Consider the following 21,387-nt stretch of genomic DNA (forward strand, 5'->3'; position numbering starts at 1 on the left):
AGTGAAGCGCTGTGAATACTTTGCGGCTGCTCTGTACAGTGACATAGAACACAAACATGAGACTTGGACCCCCTGTTACTGATTGGACCTTGTGGAATTTGAATAGCTCCTCTGTATAGATGTGTGAGTAGGAAACGTGTTCTTATTCCTGGAGGGAGAGAACATAACTGTATGTGGAGAGATGGAAGCTCTGTGAGGTGTATACAGGTGGGGGCGGGGCTCTCCGGGGACACACGGTGTTGTTCTCCGGGGACACACGGTGTTGTGGGGACACTGAGGAGGTGATCAGGTGACAGGTGTCCGTCCTCTCCTCAGCTCCCACTCTGGACAGGGGCGGAGGGGGCGTGCCCGCCCGGATGTGACGTCACCATTCACCTGCTGCTGGCTGGGCAGTGCTGAGGAGGGAAGGAGAGGATCGGAGGACGGCACACCCAGACACTGCAACCGGAGACCAGGATGGCGCTGCGATACCTCACCGTTCTTCTCATTGTTCTGTGCTGCTGGGGTAAGTACACACACCTACCTACCACCATAGGAAGCCTCATATACCCGGTGCACCCAACTTCTCACTACCACTTGTTACTACAACTGGACGGAGCGTCCGAGGGGGGGGGGGGAGACTGTACAGAGGATGGGGGGTCCCTATCCTCTACACCGGGATCTGTGTGTATGGCGGGGGCGCTGTATATGGACACCCCCCCCCCCCCCATCATCTCTCCTCCATATATTGTATCATCTACTCCTCATAGAGACATATGTGTCATGTCTGTACATTGCTACAAGTGTGTGTGACTGATTGTAGCTAAGGAGATTGTAATTACACACTTTTATAACCCCCCCCTCCAATTTAAAGGGAGGGGGGATATAATTTATTGACCCTCCTATAGATCTGAGCAACTCTTATACATTTGATTGTATATCCTGATGTCTAAAGATATCCCATCCCCCCCCTGTAGTTTATTGACCTTTATATAAAAGATCAGTGACGACCAATCGATTGGTGTGTCCAGCTGTATAGATGGGAGTGATTGTATTGTATATACTATATAGGACCCTCACCTATACCACCCACAGCAACTCTATACACTTCTTCATATGATTGGCATCATCTTCCTCTATATGTCTCCTGTGGGTCTTTATAATGTCTCTATGGATTGATGCATGCATCCCAATTGTACAGGTTGGGGGAGTATGTGTATGTGTGTGTGTGTGTGTGTGTGTGTGTATATATATATATATATATATATATATATATATATACACACACACACACACACACACACATATATCTTCTCTAAAGCTGACTATAGCCTTACTGTGTACAGACAGCAACTTTATACATGTTTTCCTATGATTGTCATCATTTTTACTCTTATATGTCTCCTGTAGATCTTTATAATGTCTGTATAGATTGATAGAACTGTGTGTGTCTATACCAATTGTATAGGTTGGGTGGGGATATATATATATATATATATAATATATATATATATATATATATTCTCTATCACACACACACACACTGTGTGGTGATAAAGGTCTGTAGTCAGTGATTCCTCTAAGACCCCTTTCACACTAGGGCGTTTTTCAGGCGCTTTGGCGTAAAAAAAAAAAAAAAGCGCATGAAAGAAGCCTCATCTGCAATCCCAATGTGGAAGCCTGAGAGCTTTCAGAGCCCTTTCACACTGCCAGCGCCCTGAAAAACGCTGGTAAAGCTTACCTAAGACCCCTTTCACACTGGGGCGTTTTTCAGGCGCTTTGGCGTTAAAAATAAAAATAAAAAAAGCACCTCAATGGGAAGGGGCGCTTTAGGAGCGGTGTATTCAACCCTCCTAAAGCGCTGCAAGCATTTTTTTTGATGCCCTGCCAGCGCAGCGCCTGAGGGTGAAAGCACTCAGGCTTTCACATTGGGATTGCAGATGAGGCTTCTTTCAGGCGCTTTTTTTTAAACGCTAAAGCGCCTAAAAAACGCCCCAGTGTGAAAGGGGTCTTGGTCCAGTGGGGGTTGATTTGCAAAATCTGGTGCAAACCAATCGGCTTCCCGGTTTTATTGTCGAAGGTTAACTAAACAAGCTGAAGTTAGAAGCTGATTGGCTGCCATGCACAGCTGCCCCAGATTCTGAGTTCTCCAGTTTTAGTATGTGTGTGTGTGTGTGTGTGTGTGTGTGTGTGTGTGTGTGTGTATATAGGTCGGTCACTCTCTGCACACTCTTTCCACCAATAAAGTGACGTCTTCTAGTCGGTGTGTTCTGCCACCCCCCCCCATCCTTGAATCCCTCCCAGGGGGGTGAATAGGCTGTATAACTCTTCTATGAATCACCAGCAATGTCTGATCTGTGTAATCAGTTTTATCTTCTCGTATAGTATAATGATGTGATGTGATTTGTATCGGCTCTTCAGGCTTGTGCTTTGCATTACACTTCCGTATCTGCATGGAAAGATCTATATCTTTCATTTATGGCTTCTCTAGATCATTATATATAAATGTACACTTCCATATCTGTATGCAGTCACCTCTCATCCCATAGTCCGACACTATGGAGGAAGTTATAAACTTTTTTTTTTTTTTCTAGTATAATAATTGAGGAAGGGCATTGTCAAGCTGGTTATTTTGTGTGGATATATATTTGCTGTACATTATTCCTGGTTTTCTATAGGAATGTACACTGGGTAACCCCCACACTTCTGGGCTGCTTCTAAACAGGACCCCCCCCCCCCCCCTGGTCACAGAGTAGGGAAAATAAAAAAATACAAGTATTTAATATTTAAACAGTATAGTAAAACCTTGGTTTGAGAGCGTTTTGCAAGACAAGTAAAATGTTTTAAAGGAGTTCTCCAAGCTAAAACTTTTAACCCCCGCTGTGCCCGGGCTGTAAAACTATACATAATAAACTTACCTGCCTACGATCCCCCGTTCCGATATCGCCGTCCCGGTCTCTTCCACTTCCTGCGGGTCGGTGACTCACAGTGCGCTCAGCCTATCAGCGGCCGCAGCAATGTCCCATCGCGGCCGCTGATGGGCTGAGCGCTCTGTGAGTCACCGACCCGCAGGAAGTGGAAGAGACCGGGACCGGAGAACGGGAGGCCGATATCGGAACAACGGGGGATCGTAGGCAGGTAAGTGAAAGTTTATTTTGTAAAGTTTTACAGCCCGGGCACAGCGGGGGTTAAAAGTTTTAGCTTGGAGAACTCCTTTAATACATTTTGCCTTGATATACAAGCGATGTCTTGATATAAGAGTAGCGTCATGTCACAACTGTGTATAGAAAAGAGGAGCCTCTAAGTGTAGCGATATTGTTACATTTAATAAAGGTACAATATTTTTAGCAACTTGGAGGTGCCTCTCTTCTCTTTTATACTCTGTAAAAAAAAAATGCTTTGATATACAAGAGCTTTGGATTGCAAGCATGTTTCTGGAACAAATTATGCTTGCAAACCAAGGTTTAACTGTATGTTTATGAATATTCATAATTGGTTATGACATTGCTGTTGTGTGTGTGTGTGATTATATATATATTTATTTATTTATTTATTTATTTATTTATTTATTTATTATCTCTCGCTCTATCATTAGTTGAAAGGGGAGTTTTCTAGGGCGAGATGTAAAATTTGGAGTGTGGGAAGAGTGCGTTTCTGAATTGCAGGTTTGTTTTCCTGTCCGATGGATCCGCACCCTACCCACCATCCATGTGCTTTATCTCTTTCTCACCAGTTAGAGATGTGGGGGTTGCTGGGGGGGGATGGGGGACTGAGACCTGATCCCATTAAACAATAAAGAGAGGGTCTTCCCATGGAGGCTGGCGGGGGCACAGACGTTCAGCCCTTCGCTCCCTTCGCTCCTTTCTCTTGTCTCTCCAATTTCCAAGAACAATTAGTTGTTGATTAGCTTTGGTAAGCATCAAAGCCAATTCCCTTTTTAGGAGGGGGAAAAGAAACGTGCTTTTGTCCTATTCCCAACATGTAAATGTGAAGTTGGATGCAGTCAGTATATTGGGTCGGATATAACCTGGGCAGCCCTTGTGGATGGGATCCGATCCTCTCCACCAGCCCAGAACACAGGATTGTTTATTCAGCTCAATCTTTGTCATTTTAGATTTGGATACACATGTTTGATTATTCTTGTGGCTGTTGATCTAATCTGGTTGTGCGGGGTGAAGCTGGCATTAGTGGTGAAGCATGGCTCGTCTTTACAAACAAACGCATGCTGTGTGCGGGATTAGTCGTCGTTTCTATCACATGGTGCCATGGGCTGGGCTGCTTTGTCTAGTTTGATTGATGGCAGATTTGTATTTTTTGATTGTTTCACTTTAAATGAGACGATTTATGATCGGTGTGAATATGTGCAGCGATCCATCGAGAGCTTTATCTGTGTAATTATTCCATGGGGACCATAGAGGAGTGTTTGTTTTTTTGTTCACCCAGTAGAAATCCCCCCTCCACTATCTAATGTGTTTTCTATCAGACAGACCCTTGCATAACACAGTTATTGATAGATCTAAAGCCATACACTATACAATCTCCTTTACACTTACCAAAACATTGTAATAGGAGGACAAACCTAAAACGGTCCATTGCCTTTCTATTATACCAGGCAGGCCCTTGCACTACATAGTTGTTGGTAGATCTAAAGGAGATTGCATAATCTGAGAGTATGGCAGGGCTTGACAAATTGCTTTTGAATCTAGGGGTCAGCTGAAAAAGTTAGGAGCCGTCCTTCTCTCTTTCCTGAACAAAGGCTTCTTTTTCAAAAACAAAACCTTCTCCCTATGTCACCCTAAAGAATAAAATGGTGGTAGTGCCAATTTTTTATGGCACATATTACAGCAGAGGTCTAGGAAACACAAAGTTTCAGATAATTTTAGGGGGCACAAAAATGTAATTACCCAAGTTTTTGATAAAATATAAAAGCTAAGGTTGCAAACCTTAAATTTGAATGGGTCCGTGAAATGGTGACAAACTTCAGTAAACAGAGACCAGGAAGTGCGGTCGCACACATCACTTCTGGGTCAGGAACAAGACCTTCTATCCAGTGGCAACCGCCATGTCGGTCCCTGGCCTGCAGATGAAAAAGCGGAGCCTGAGATACAAAGCAGGAGGTGGTGGCGTATGTGGGCGGCAGCGCTATTGTCTGAATGCTTCTATCTGAAAAGCGCCCGGAACTACATGTCTCGGGCATCTGGGTATTGGAATTGTGCAATTTGTAGGTGGCATGGCAACCTGGTGTCTCGAATTTGCCATGCCCTGGTGTATGGTCACCCTTAGACTCCTTTCATACTAAGGTGCTCAAAAACTGCACATAAAACATCGGTTGTTTTTGCGGGGCTTTAGAGCCAATTTTGGTGTTCTTTCTTTAATGTGATTGTAAAGGTTCGAGGATTTTTTTTTTTTTTTTTTAAATAAGAAAACATATACTTGCCTCCACTGTGCAGTTCATTTTGCACAGAGTGGCCCCGATCCTCCTGTTCTGGGGTCCCTTGGCGGCTCTCTCGGCTCCTCCCTGCTTCAGATAACCCCCTCTGGGAAGCGCTCTCCCGGGGGAGTTACCTTGCGGGCGCGCTCCAGAGTCCTGCATTCGGCCAAGTCCTGCCATAGCCGCCAATTGCAGGAATCGGCCCCGCGCCCACGTCATTGATTTTGGTTGACAGCAGTGCGAGCCAATGGCTGCGTTGCTCTCAATCTATCCAATGAAGAGCCGAGAAGTTTGGGCACGAATCATTCGACGCAGGACTTTCCAGGGCTCGGGTAAGTAAAATGGGGGTGGTAATCGTCGATGGTTTTTCACCTGTATGCATTAAGGTGAAAAGCCATGAACCTTTACAACCCCTATAAGGTCGCTTGACTACTGGTTGTATGATCACTAAGAAGTTGTCCCTCTGGAATCGCTCCCTCTGAGGTGGTGAGATGTGGCTCCCATCACTAGCAACTGAGGGTAAGCAGCGTTCAGGCCAACAGAGCGACATCTCCCTACAGAGGGAGTGATTCTATAGAGACACAGGCAGTCTCTGAGAGATCCACTCGCTGGAGATGCATCTCTACCGTGTTTCCCCGAAAATAAGCCCGGGTCTTATATTAATTTTGTCACCCAAAAACACACTAGGGCTTATTTTCGGGGTAGGTCTTATCATGCCGTGTGCTGTCTTCTCTTCCCCCATGCCTGTCATAAATCCCATGTGGAACCGTGTAAAGTGATTGTAAAATCCTAGAATCCACTACATATTGCAAAATGTGTATGTCTCTGCAATCCATTAGTGCCACATACCTTATAGTGCTTGGCACATCTGTAACCCACCAAAGCTCTCTTCCCCTTCTTCGAGCACTGCAGAGGCAGGGGGGCCTGACATCCCCCGCTGACAGCTTGCAGAAGAGCAGAGTGACATCAGCTGAGCGCCGCTCGCCGCTTCCATGGCCAGCCGGGGCCCTCATCCCAGCTCTGAGCACTGCAGAGGAAGGGGGGCCCCAACATCTCCTGCTGACAGCTTGCAAATACCGTAAGCAGAGCGGAGTGACATCAGAAGTGCGCCGCTCGGCGCTTCTATGCTCCGTCGGAAGCCTCTTCCAAGCTCCGAGAATTGCAGAGAAAGGGGGGCCCAACATCCCCCGCTGACAGCTTGCAAATAAGCAGAGCAGAGTAACATCAGTTGTGCGCCGCTCGGCGCTTCTGTGCTCCGTCGGAAGCCTCTTCCAAGCTCCGAGAACTGCAGAGGGAGGGGAGCTTGAGATCCCCCACTGACATCTGAGAGGAGAGGAAAGCAGCGTGAGATCAGCTGAGAGCAGCGGAAGGTCAGCGATATGCCGATGGTATTTGGCACAACTAGATCGCATAAACACCCACACACACACTCTCTACACTTAATAACACTGTAATAGAGTGGACAGCACTGTAAACTAGGTCTTATTTTCGGGGTAGGGCTTATATTGCAGCCCTTCCCGAAAATCACACTAGGTCTTATTTTCGGGGTAGGTCTTATTTTCGGGGAAACACGGTAGTAGCAGGATCACCCCTTGGACTTCACCCATACAGTACATCTCCATCCCTGACTGTCTACAGGAGCGAGGAGGTGGAGGCCAAGAACATCCATTTAGATGTCCATTAATGCAACAAAATGGCCCAATACAATGACCTTAGTGTTAAGCTAACTGTGTATATAGTTCACAAGTAACTACTGAAAGTCTATGAAGTAGTAGATCTAAATCCATCTATGAAGTAGTAGATCTAAATCCATCCATGGATGTAGTCGCAAAGCCACATGGATGTCGGAACGTCAGGGCAAACCTCTTGGGACAAGTGGTTTTCAGGACGCCATCAAAATAGAGATACAAAGGTGCCTCTAAGTGCGGACTATAAACAATTTATTCAATAAAAGAACGGTATATTACCAAAAGTATTGGGACGCCTGCCTTTACACACACATGAACTATAATAGCATCCCAGTCTTATGGCCCATACACACGATCCGAATATCGTACGACGGATCGTACGACTTTTTTCGCCTAATAGTCGCAAGTAAAATTAAATGGGTTATTGAAGTCACAATTCTCGTACGACAGAAAAAAATAATCGGAAGTGATGTCATGTGTTGTAATGTATTTGTATTGTATTTTAGGACGACAACTATACTGATTAAACGAAAATCTTACGATCTGGCATCGTACAAGGAAAATTTTCGTGCTTGTCCGATCGAATAATATCGGATGGACTGTCGTGATCGGCTCTCGAAAGTGTACACACGATCTGAAAATCGTACAATTCTTCCTCGGACGATCGTTTTCGTCCGATATTCGGATCGTGTGTACGGGCCATTAGTCCGTAGGGTTCAATATTGAGTTGGGCCACCCTTTGCAGTTATAACAGCTTAAACTCTTCTGGGAAGGCTGTCCACAAGGTTTAGGAGTGTCTATGGGAATGTTTGACCATTCTTCCAGAACAGCATTTGTGAGGTCAGGCAGTGATGTGGAAGAGAAGGCCTGGCTCGCTGTCTTCGCTCTAATTCATCCCAAAGGTGTTCTATTGGGTTGAGGTCAGGACTCGAACTCGCTTAATCTATGTCTTTATGGAGAAATGTATACATTTTATATATACTTCTTTTTTTTCTGTTTATTTTTGTTTAGCAAAAGGGGGAAAAAACTGTGGTGTGTTAGATACTAGAGGTGCACCAAACGGAAATGTTGGTATCAAACTACAGTTCTTTAAAAATATTTATATTTTTAGTTTTATTTATCATTGTATTCAGCTTTTTAATTGATATCATCAATTTAAATGAATATGTATTTATCGGCACCTTTAGCCCACGAAAAATGTATTCTTTTAAATGCTATGTATGTCTGCACACTGGTCTGTTGGGCTTCCATTGTGGGGTTAAAAATCCTGCTTGCTGCGTTTGTGGTCAGTTAAAAAAATGCACCTCCCTGTTCAAATGCATTGGAAACACAGCAAGAATGCATCATGATCACACCCATTATGTTTGAGTCACATGACCTATGAAAAGCACAGCAAAATCATTGTGAATTCATGGCAAAATTGCGTGCATATTCAGTGTCCTTATTGGCCGAATGCCGATGACACAATTTTTGGCCTGAAATTTCGGTGTAACTCTACGAAGGATGAGCTCCGGCGTGTTCGCATAGAACACGTGCAGAGCCCGCCAGGAAGTGTGCACGGCGCTGTGCTAATCACAGCCAGGGAAACATTATCCCGATGTTTGGCTGCAGGGATCGTGAAATGTCTCCCTGGCTGTTATTAGCGCAGCGCAGCGCCGTGCTCACTTCCTGGCGGGCTCTGCACGTGTTCTATGCGAACACGCCGGAGCTCATCCTTATTCTCTACTAGGCTGCATTTATACATCAGCGTTTTTGATTTGCCACGATTCTACCCGTGATTTAAAAGTACCGATGTGTGAATGGCGCCTAAAATCACATTGGGTTCTGCCGCGATTGTTTCATAAGTCACACTGCAACCTTGTCGCCCCAAAGTTCAGGAGCTACTTTTGGCCAACTTGCTTTACGCAATGCGGATTGTAACGCGATTTATCACGGCAGACCCGCACCGCCATTTAAATGAATGACATCTCAAATATGAGTCCCGAGATTTGTCATTCACACATCGGCGCTTTAAAATCGCAGAATCGTGGAAAATCTCCCCATGATTCAAAACGCTGAAGTGTGAATGCAGCCTTAAAGCGGTTCTCCACCCTAAAGTGGAGTCCCGCTGATCGGAACCCTCCCCCCCATCCGGTGTCACATTTGACACCTTTCAGGGGGGAGGGGGGTGCAGATACCTGTCTAAAGACAGGTATTTGCACCCACTTCCGACCTGGCATTCGGGCAAAAGACGGGCATTGCGTCACATCCCGTCGCCCCCCCCCCCCCCGTTGTGTGCTGGGAACACTCGGCTCCCAGCACACAGCGGGAGCCAATCGGCGGGCGCGGCACGACTCGCGCATGCGCCGTAGGGAACCGGGCAGTGAAGCCGCAGCGCTTCACTTCCTGGTTCCCTCAGCGTGGATGGAGGGGGGAGCAGCAGGGTGACGAGCGATCGCTCGTGCTCTGCTGCGGACGGCGCTGGACTCCAGGACAGGTAAGTGTGCCGATATTAAAAGTCAGCAGCTGCAGTATTTGTAGCTGCTGGCTTTTAATATTTTTTTGGGGTGGAACATCCGCTTTAAATACCACCAAAAGAGAGGCCCCTCCACAAAAAAATTATCATTTCATATGGGCACAGTATTGCATGACCGTGCAATTGTCAAAGTGTGACAGTGCTGAAAATTGGCCTGGGAGGGGGGTAAAAGTGGCCAGTATTGAAGCGGTTAATGGAAACCTTTCCTAAAGGAATATGGAGGCTGTCCGTTTTGATAATACATATTGATAATTCATAATACAGGTTTCCTAGCTAACCTAAGAGATTATATATATATATATATTCTACCCCCAGATGGTGTCATGTGTGGGGATTGATCCCAGGACCCCAGCACTTTGAAGTGACAAATGTTTTGAATTTTCTATCTTCTGATTGGTGGCTATCAGTCTAGCTGACATTTCAGAGGCAAGGTTTGTTTACTGAAGGTACGGATAGGAGGCTGCCTGTCACTTTATATATACAGTTCTCTGTAGGCTGCCTGTGAACAATCCTTGTGAAGCAGCAATCTTGTCTCGAGTCTCTGGGGTTTTTCATGCTGCGGAAAGCTTCATTTTTTACACTTGTATGCTAAAGGTAAAGCAGTCCACCTGTTGGCATCTTTTGTGGTGTTGCTGGGCTGTAGAACATGGAGTTTGCGGGGAAGTTGATGACTTGTGTGGGCTGGGAGCGCCCTTTGTACTCCTAGTTATCTTCCGGGAGAAGGGATCTGTTGACTTTCAATCAGCAGCACACCAATACTGAGCCTTCTTATCTGTACTGGGCTGCTGTCCACCATGAAACCAAGGTGCTGTCTGCTTATTTATATACATACAATGCTTTGATGGTGTCTGCCAGGAATGTGGAAGGGGATGTTCCTGCTAGGAACTGTCTTCAGATGCTAATGAGCTCATCTTTGAGTTTACTCCCGCTCTTGCTGATGAATATAATGGCCGTTGCGTGGGGTTTAATGTTGTGGTGTGTGTTTTTTTTTTTTTCTCTCCACAATGAAACTTCAACACATTGTGGACGTTCTTTAACAATAGGTCTCTGAGGCTTTGTTCCTGGTGTTTGGCAGATACTGGGACTGTTAAAGGGGTTGTAAAGACAAAAATATTTTCCTCTTAAATTTAAAGTCTGACAGTAGCTGATAAAGTAAAGAGTAATGCTTTGCATTATGACTAGTTTGATACCTGTTGTTGAAATCGAGCCGTTTTATTCACCTCCGTCACTGGTAACCGGTAATTTTTTTTTTTAAAGCGTCGCTTATGGAGATTTTTAGGTACCTTAGTTTGTTGCCATTCCACGAGCGTGCGCAAAAAGACACTCATCTGTCCCACAATCCAGCAACGTTGCTACCTGAACCCTCCATTCCCTCCACGGCGCTGGCAATACTACTGTGGGCATCCAGCTGTGAGATGTTGCAGCTTCACAGCCGGGTGTGTGTCTCGCTGTGCTGTCCTGCATATGCGGGCAATCTTCTGGGACCTGTGATGTGGTCCAGAGGCGGCCCAAGCCGGAGTGGGAGCTCGTCAGTAATCGTGATGCATCGCGGAATCGATTCGTTGACCAGATAATCGAATCGTGAGACCAGTGAAGATGTGCACCCTCTAATCTATTGTAGTAGCGTTCATTGCATACATTAAGTTGTTAGCTTCCGGAGGGATAGAAGCCACTTTTTCTTCTACCAGAAAGAAAACATTGGGTGCTCCCATCCTTTCGACACTCAGGAACTTCCTTCTGATCCCATCCTCCCAACTCTCAGGAACCTACTTACTTATGCTATTTTACCGGTTATGTTGGGTTCTCTCCAGAAAACCTACTTGCTTGCCTAGGGAATGTAGTGGTGTTTGGCTACCACAAGCTGGGTTTCCCTACTGCCATCTTCTTGGATGTAATTGGGAGCCGACTAATGGCCCGTACACACGATCCGAATATCGGACGAAAACGATCGTCCAAGGAAGAATCGTACGATTTTCGGATCGTGTGTACACTACTTTCGAGAGCCGATCACGACAGTTCATCCGATATTATTCGATCGGACAGGCACGAATATTTTCCTCGTACGATGTCGGATCGTACGATTTTCGTTTAGTCAGTATAGTTGTCGTCCGAAAATACAATACAAATACATTACAACACATGACATCACTTCCGATTATTTTTTTCTGTCGTACGAGAATTTTCGTGACTTTAATAACCCATTTAATTTTACTTGCGACTATCAAGCGAAAAAAGTCGTACGATCCGTCGTACAATATTCGGATCGTGTGTATGGGCCATAACTCTTCCTGGTTCTGCAGCTGGACACCAGCAACATGTGGCCAGGTCCATAAGAATAATAGTTTCATCAGAGCGGAAGAGAGTGATGCAAAATCTGCACTAGAAACGGGCAGAAATAAGAATCTGACAGGTCTTGGCCTATTTTTTTTCTGTCTGTTCGAGAGTTTCTTTCTAAGGGCTCTTTCACACGGAGCGGACCGTTTCCGGGTCCGCTCCGTGTGTCTCCGTCGGCTCAGCGGGGATCCCCGCTGAGCTGTCGGCGGATAGGGCGGTCCCCGCACACAGTGCAGAGACCGCCCTGTCTCAGCTCCGCTCTGCCCTATGGGGAACCGGATGCAGACGGACCGTCTGTCCGTCTGCATCGGTTCCGTTCCGTCGGACAGAAGAAAAATAGGGTTTTCTTCCGTCCGAAAACCAGATCCCGACGGACGCGGACGTTAGCGGATGCTCCATCCGCTAACGGACACGATCCCATAGGGATGTATTACAAGTCCGTTAACGGACTTGTAATAACGGACAGGCGGAGCGGACGTCTGAAAGGGGCCTAACTGCACAACCGAGCGGTTACATGCAAACAGACAGATGAGGGGCCCTGGATTCAAATAGTTCATGTCCCTACATGCATGCAACCACTCAGATGTGTGCAGTTACTGGTGTACAGTCGCAGCCTCTGACAGCCTGTCATTAATTTGTACAGGCTGTTTGCCATGGCAGTATACCATCAGCCAGGCACAGAAAGAAACGGAATTCTTGCAATGTATGCGCAAATGCATCTGTGTAAGGGCCATACATTACACAAGGGGTGAATATTGGTCGAGTCAATAGAAACCAGCTGACATTCAGCCCCTGTGTCCAGAAGTTGGCCAATGGCTGAGAGTGATGAGTGGTGTCCCCGCCAGAACCCAATAGCTCAGAAGGGGAGATTGCTGTACTAGCATTGGTTTGTTAGTACATCGGCACCTCCTGAGTTCTTTTGTTTTTGTTTCTCTCAGCCCGCTGGGTTGAACGGAAAAATAAAATGGTGTACAAGGCTTTACAGTGCATCACACGGTTTACTTTTTAAAACTTTTTTTTGAAGCTTCCCAAAATGACACTTTAACTTCTACATTGCGCAACGCACCGCGAGTCTATGTGCTATGTAAAAATGCAGTTTGATGCAATGCCCGCCGCTTCACATGTATGGTGTGTACAGCACATTGCATTGATCCTGTGTTGATCTGTGCAGCTAGATGCAGCACAATAGACAACGGTGTGAACAAAGAACGATGTAAATTGCATCTTTGTGTGCACACGCGGGTGCCCCTGCATAAACCTGTATTCTGTATATTTTCCTCTTCGGTTCTCCGATAATCCATGCATTGTCCTGGTAGATGATTTAATTAGCTCGCAGCTAAAGAAATAACTGGAGCTTTGCTGATTTGCCATAGCAGAGTGAACAACGGAGGCGATTAGATCCTATCATGTGAGCCTCTTGCTGCAATTTTATGCTCTGACTCTTCCCATTTGCTGGCTTGTAACACATGATTGCCAGAAATAATTACCGTTTCCCTTCTAGGTACTGACTGACTTTTGTCTGATCTCTGTGACCTGCTCAGTAAACGTCGTGCCGTACAAATTGATGCTGAACACAGGCTTTATGAGTTTACATCATAGGGTCACGTCGCTGAGATGGAGTCATTTTATTACCTTGATTTCACTTCACAGAGTTGTTTATCTTAAAGCGGTTGTAAACCCCCCCGGTACTATCATAACAATTTATATGTTTTTAAATACCATACAGTTATACATCAATTGAGCGCTATGGTTTTATCTACATTATTTGTCTTACTGTGTAACTGGTGATCGTGTAAAGAGTAAATCGTCTTGTAAGTCCGCGCCATCTCTGTTGTGGTCTTCCTCGTTTAATTCAATCTGTATTTCCGCCCACAGTTTCTTCTAGCCTGTGTAATCCCGCGCGTGCGCATTAAGGTCACTATATTCAAGCCTCTTCTTCGTTTCCGGTTACTACGGTAACGAAGAAAAGGCATTCACAGCGTACACCAGGAAGCTTCTGTGTCTCCTGTCATCTGTGACGTGTAGGTCACGTGATGACCAACATGCACAAACCATCGCGGGATGTCGGGGCTGACGTCTACATGAGGAAATGACGCAGCCCCGACATAAAGAAAGAATTTATCCGGCAGAGGCTCAGCTGGCCGGAATGGACGGGAATCCGGCGCATGCGCGGTACACGTCCGCACTACTTATTGCAGCCATAACTTCAGAATGACAGAGGTAAAAAAAAAAAAACCTAAGGGCAAACGATTTAAAATTTTGACATGCATAAATAAATGTAAAGTGAATATTTTGAGTTTACAACCACTTTAAATTATTATCTTGTAGCTTTGGAATTTTTTTTTTTTTGTGCATTGAACGGTTGAAAGCTTTTAAAAGCTTTAATTTTGGCAAGCTTTATTTCCATGCTATCTCCAGACTTTTTTCACTGATTGCTTTCTTGCATCCTATTGAAACTTTGGCACGGTTTAACCACTTGAGTACCAGCCTGTATTACCCCTTTATTGCCAGGACATTCTTCAGTTTGGGTGGATGAATAAAGGGCCCCCCCTTTGCACCTGTCAGATTGCGAGGGCATCTCCTGTGCACAGCCCTCTTCAGATCACCCCACAGATTTTCAATGGGATTCAGGTCTGGCTTCTGGCTTGGCCATTCCAAAACTTTAATCTTCTTCTTCTGGTGAAGCCATTCCTTTGATTTGGATGTATGCTTTGGGTTGTTGTCATGCTGAAAGATGAAGTTCCTCTATGTTCAGCTTTCTAGCTAAAGCAGGGGTGCCCAACCTTTTGAAGAGCGAGGGCCACTTAAGCAACTTGGTAACAGGTCACAGGCCACGAAGAGAGGAGCGGGTGGATGACGTGTTCGTGTCTGCTCTGCATATGCAGAGCGGACACAGACATGGCCCACTATACTTTTTAGCAGATCATATTGGAGGTAGGATGCGAGTTTGTTTACGTATCCCACTACTTAGAGGTGAATGGAGGATCCAATTGGTTGGACTGTCGGATTGACTGTGTGAAAGGGGCCCAAGGCTGCTTTCACACTGATGGGCTGTGGTTTACACACACCACGGGTGTAACACCGTGTCCCTTTGGCTTTCCTGCACTTTGCAATAGACTTCTATTATATTCTGCAGGTTTGGTGCACTTTCAGAAACCTCTCCAAACTCGCAGGTAATAACAGAAGTCTATGGCTCAGTGCAGGTAACCCGCAGGTAAACTAATCTGTACCTGCGGATCAGTTTTAAAGCAGCCCAGCAACCACTGCATAAAATATATTCTCATACAGTAAATACACTGATTTTAGTAATAAACTGACCTGTAATAACAGCATTCTATTCTATCCCAGAGCAGAAGGTCGCGGGCCACATCAGAGGGCTCCGCAGGCCACATGTGGCCCCCGGGCCACTGGTTGGGCACCCCTGAGTTAAACCCTGAAGGTTTTGTGCCAATATTGACCAGTATTTGGAACTGTTCATAATTCCCTCTACCTTGACTAAGGCTCCGGTTTCAGCAGAGGAAAAACAATCCTGAAGCATGATGCTGCCACCACCATGCTTCACTGTGGGTATGGTGTTCTTTTGGTGATGTGCAGTGTTTTTTTTGCCAAACCTCTTGAAATTATGGCCGAAAAGTTCAACCTTGGTTTCATCACACATAGGGAGTACATGTCGCATGACGTGTATAAATCGGTGGTTCCCTATGAGAGCGTCTTAACTGGTCTGACACAAGTTGGCTCGACTTTGATGAAGGTTCCTGCACTACTTTGGCCCCACTTCAGGCCATCGAATATCATTGACGTTGGATCCTTGTCATAACTATCCAATTTATGACATCCAACATGGTGATTACAGCAGCAGGGAAAGGGATTTGTCACACTGGGATTGTTTTGATTGGTCAAAGGACAAGCCAGACTATCTCAAAGTCTGAGCAAAATCTTATCCTGCTCATTCAAGTCAGATGAAAGTAGGAGCGATATTGCAGGGCAAAGTAGGATGACAATCATACACCGGTCGTGTTGTACCAGTGTGAACCCAGACTTAACAATGAGATCTCTCTGATGCTTTGGAAGCTCTCCACGGACCATGGCTTTTGCTGTAGGATGCGACTAAGAAAATGTCAGACCACCTAGAAAATCTGAAATTGTATTTGGGGTCAATCAGAGGCACTTTAAGCGATGGCGGGTATGTACTGACTTCTATTTAACATGACTTTGAATGTGATTGCTTATTTTAGAACACCGCTACGTGCTTATTTTAGAACACCGCTACGTCCCCAGTTATAAGGGTGTGTGCACATTTATGCAGTCACGTTATTTTTGTTTTAACTCCCACCCCCAAAAGAGAGCGACTGCTGTCCCAGCTCTCTGCCATTGACTCCTGCTGCCAGTCACAGACATTGAGGATGGAGCGGGGCCAGGGATGAACCCCGTTCTGTGTGTCTTATAAACAGTGCAGGGCTCAGAAGTAAGAATGCATGAGTGCCCCATAGCAATTGGCTTGATATGGGGGCACTCGGTGGGAGGGAGGAGCCCAGAGTGCCTGTGGGGCCCCAAGAAGAGGAGGATTGAGGCTACTCTGTGCAAAACGATTACACTGAGCAAGTATAACCTGTTTGTTTAAAATAAATAATAAAAGGCTTTAGTATAACTTTAACCACTTAACCCCCCGGACCATTATGCAGGTAAAGGACCTGGCCCCTTTTTGCGATTCGGCACTGCGTCGCTTTTACTGACAATTGCGCGGTCGTGCGACATGGCTCCCAAACAAAATTGTCGTCCTCCCCCCCCCCCCCACACACACACACAAATAGAGCTTTCTTTTGGTGGTATTTGATCACCTCTGCGGTTTTTATATATTGCGCTATAAACAAAAGTAGAGCAAAAATCTTGAAAAAAAAATGTTTTACCTCAGTTTAGGCCAATACGTATTCTTCTACATATTTTTGGTTAAAAAAAAATCACAAGCGATTGATTGGTTTCTGCAAAAGTTATAGCGTTTACAAATTAGGGGATAGTTTTATGGCATATTTTTTTTTTTTTTTTTTTTTTCGTGACTTCGACATTATGGCGGACACTTTTGACACATTTTTGGGACCATTGTCATTTTCACAGCTAAAAGTGCTATAAAAATGCACCGATTACTGTGAAAATGACAATGGCAGTGATGGGGTTAATCACTAGGGGGTGCTAAAGGGTCAAGTGTGCCCTAAGGGAGTGATTCTTATTGTAGGGGGGCGTGGCTGGACATGTTATGTCACTGATTGTCGTTCCCGATGACAGGGAACAGACGATCAGTGACGAGCCACAGAGAAGGTTTGTTTACACACCTCTCCCAGTTCTTCAGCTCCTGTGACCCGATCGGGTCCACGGGTGGCGCGGTCAAGGAGATTTGGACCAGGTCGCGAGCACGCCCCAGGGCTGGGCACTTAAAGGGCAACATACCTGTACGTGCTTGTGCCCAGCCGTGCCATTCTGCCGACGTATATCGGCTTTAGGCTGTCCTCAAGTAGTTCCAATCACTTATTTTTATTTTAAAAAAATGTGCATTTATGATACACTTTGTGCACTTAATCAGGTACAAAATACAGTACATATTTAAAAGATAAAGAAGACATTATTAAACTCTAATTCCCCAACGTAATACCTTTTCTTTAACTATATACCTTTTTGTGCATTTTTTCTATTTACCTCCCTCGCCACACCACCTTATCTTTTATCTTTTTAGTCTTAGTCTTGTGCATTTTTCCCTATTCTATTCCTGCTTGATCTTATTGACCTCAAGTAGTTAATTGCTCCAGTACAATTTGGTTCTTGGGGCTCATTCACGCCGATTGCTGAGGCCCAAAGTCCATGGATAGGTTGTATATTTATGCAGCTTGAGCTGGCAGGTGATGCCTGTAGGTACCCCATGTAAGTATATAGGAATGTAGTGGTTGCATTTTTCAGGGGTGCAGGTGAGCAGTCCCAAATGCAAACAGTGTGTGCGCTCTGGGTCGCTCACCCACACCTGCACGTCTGTCAAATGTAGATGAGCAGCTGTGTCCGTGCAGTCACTGCTACCCCATATATTTACTGACATGGGACACCTGCATTCAGCTGGTGGCTCAAGCTGTATAAACACACAACCCATTCATGGCCTATGGACCTCAACGCCTTTGTGAATAAGCCCTAACACAAGAATGCAGATCAGGAGTTGTGACTTCACTCATTGCATGCTGTTTCCAGGTCAGTGGCTCAGGAATTGTTAATGCCAGGCAGCTGACATTTTCAAGATGACATTTGCAATGGTTTCTTTTAGGCCCCTTTCACAGTGCTGCGACTCGAAAGTCGCATTATTTTATGGCCTCAATTCTGACTCGATTTCAGGGAATGTCTGTGTAAACTTGAGGTCTATATACATCAACTTGCATCAGTGTAGTACAGGGACTACTTTGAAGTCGGTACGACTTGAGGTCGCACAGGTATGAATGGTTATTATTGGGAAACTTGGGAACTCTGTTCAAAGTTGCAGGAAAAGTCGCACAAGTGTGAAAGGGGACTTAAAGCACTGCTATACCCCAAAGTAAGAAAAAAATAAAAAACTATGCACCTGGGATAGGACTACTACTAACATTACATATGAGGTCCATACACAAATAACAGGTTTGACCTATAACGCTGGTCAACCATGTATTAACAGAAAGGCATTACATTGTTAAATATACCTACAAGTTATTGGAGCGCTAATGTTCGATTCTTGCAGGTCCTCTTTAAAGCGGTAATAAAGGCTAAAAAAAAAGTCAATGGCATAATGTGCATTATGCGTCGCTTACTAGCATGTTATGAAAGATCTACCTTTAAACGGTAGTGAAGTCTTCATTAGAAGGCTACAAGTGCCCCCCCCCCCCCCCTGCAGGTTTAAGTCATAATGTATTAGTATACACTGCATACTAGTACATTATGAGAGACTTGCTTGTAGATGGAGCCATCCATCGCTGTGCTTTCACAGCTCTCTGGTCCGCGGCACTGTGTTAACCCGTTCTTCCTTCTGGGTTCCAAATCTTCGACCACTTGAGTGGCTGGGCTGTGGTTACGTCACTTCCTTGCATGGGAGTCACTTTGCTGCGGCACACACAGCGGGCTGTAAATGCGGTCTGAGCCGTGCAATGTATTATGACAGGCAGGCGGGATGTTTATGAAGAAAAGAGTCCTCCTAGGGTCACTTCTGTTAAAACCATGCCTGTCAGCGGGTTTTTGAAAGACTGTTTACTACTCCTTTAAAATTAAGCTCTCCAACGGCGGGCTATCGCCACTGACAGAGCTTCCATCTTCTGTTCTTCTTTCCGAGTTCACATGTTCTGACCGTTTGAATGGCCGAGCCGCGATGACATCACTTCTGTGGATGCGCATGAGAGGCACCATCGTGGCACCGAGCTTTGGACGGAATTACTGCCGCTTTGATACACCTTGTATGATACTCTCCACTGTTCTAGCTCTTGTGCCTTATCCTTCTCTTCCCAATTTGGTGCTTGCAGAAGGACTGTAATGCCGCGTACACACGATCGGACATTCCGTGGATTTTTTTTCCGGTGGATGTTCGCTCAAACTTGTCTTGCATACACACGGTCGCACAAATGTTGTCGGAAATTACAAATGTCAATAAAGTGGTGACGTACAACACTGCGACGAGCCAAGAAAAATTAAATTCAATGATTCCGAGCATGCGTATAATTGTGCGTTGAATTGTGTACACACAGTCGGAATTTCCGACAACAACTTTTGTTGTTGGAAATTTGAGAACCAGCTCTCAAATTTTTGTTGTTGGAAATTCCGACAGCACATGTCCGATGGAGCCTACACACGGTCAGCTTTTCCAACAACAAGCTCACGTCGAACATTTGTTGTCTGAAATTCCGACTGATTGTACGCGGCATTACAAACCTGAGATCTCAAACCACTGAGCTGACGGGACTAATTTGACAAACTGGTCAGATCAGTTTTTTTCTTTTTGTTTGTTTTCTTTTTGTTATCTTTTTTTTTTTTGTTTTTGTTTTTTTTCTAGACCAGGAAATTGTTAGTCAGCTTTTTCTTGCATTCTGTTTACCTGCTAAAGAGAGCTCCTGCCATTTTTTTTCATTGTGTCCATGCCCCCCCCCCCCCCCCCCGCTATCCCCATCACCCTCACAGACACAGACAGAGGAGCATTAATTTATGCACTTAAAGCAATCCCATTTTTTCCTCAGTGTTCCTAGGAATTTATCCCATTTAATATCTTCTAGCAAGGAGCGCAGTTTAGGAAAGTTGGCTCTTTTAAAATTCAGTGTCTTGGTATTCCCCTTGTGTTTCCTATTTGTGAACATTTACAAAAGTTTACACATCTAAACGCATGTAAATAAACACTTTCCAGATCTTGCAGGATTTTTTTTTTTTTTTTTTTAACCAACTCTTCTGGCATTGTCTTGTGTAGATATCAGTATTTTATTACACCCGTGTGCATGAGCCTGTAAATGTGTTCCGGCCAAACTGGTTGGAATGACCTAATTGAAATCCAGGAGGATCTTATCAGCGGCGTTGTGCTGGGGAAATGGTTATCATCACACTGTCTGTTCTGGACGGTCAGCGGGTTCCTCTTCCACATTCCTCTTCTGTTTCCTGTGAAGCTCATCCCATCGGTGTGCTGCTGGGGCAAACTGTCCAAAGGTGTTTTTATATTCCTATTGAAGAGCAACGAAACACAAACTTGCACAACTATTTGCCTCTTATCCTCAAAATTTCAGTGTAGTAGTAAGAGGTCCGTATTGAATACCAAAATCACTATCGGATACTGTAGTTTAGTCTGGCAGCATTCTTCTCCTCTCGGCATTTAGGCAAAAGCAGAATACACACGTACCAAAAATCAGCCGGTTCGGCAATAACTTTTTTCTCAAGTAGGCATGCTGGAAAACCAACATGACACCACCCAGCCATCTGGCAACTCCAACCCGGTCTGCAGGAGGGCCACCTGTACAAGAATAATATTGCATCTTTCCATCCACTCCAGAAGTGAAGCTTGTTTTCAGAGACTTAATCCAAGCCTCGTTCTCGGCGTTCATCATGTTGTCCATTCTAGAATGATCTCTCTCGATGGGATCAGAGGCTGAACTGAGCCCTTTACTATGCTCTGACTGGGAGAGGCTGATAAAATTCCAATTGGCCATAATTGGTGGGTAGAAGGCTAGCCCCTGTCCTGGTTGGGTTTGTCACAGTAGGAATCTTCAAATAGTTTGGTAAAATCCCTGCTATGTACAACGATCACCCAGAGGGCAATGAATTTTTTATTTTTTCCCCCCTCAACAAATTTACTGACACTGACCCTAAGAACGCCACCCCTACAGTTAAGCACCAAGGTGGAAACCTGATGCTTTCAGGCTGTTTTTCTGCTAAAGGTGCAAGGCCGACTTTTCCACATTGGGGGGCCAATG

General features: G+C 45.2%; 1 protein-coding gene across 2 annotated transcripts in view; it reads left to right on the forward strand.

Annotated features, from left to right (window-relative positions):
* The first annotated feature begins 317 nt into the window (after positions 1 to 317).
* Positions 318 to 21,387, forward strand: part of CXADR (CXADR Ig-like cell adhesion molecule) — an 83,786-nt gene continuing 62,716 nt past the window's right edge. The window contains exon 1 of one of the 2 annotated variants that reach the window (XM_040338807.1): positions 318 to 505. In XM_040338807.1, the coding sequence (XP_040194741.1) occupies positions 457 to 505 (49 nt within the window). In that variant the 5' untranslated portion in view covers positions 318 to 456. The remainder of the gene's footprint in view (positions 506 to 21,387) is intronic. The other variant, XM_040338806.1, reaches the window with a different exon arrangement.

Source organism: Rana temporaria, chromosome 2, assembly GCF_905171775.1.
Source record: "Rana temporaria chromosome 2, aRanTem1.1, whole genome shotgun sequence".
Classification (NCBI taxonomy): domain Eukaryota; kingdom Metazoa; phylum Chordata; class Amphibia; order Anura; family Ranidae; genus Rana; species Rana temporaria.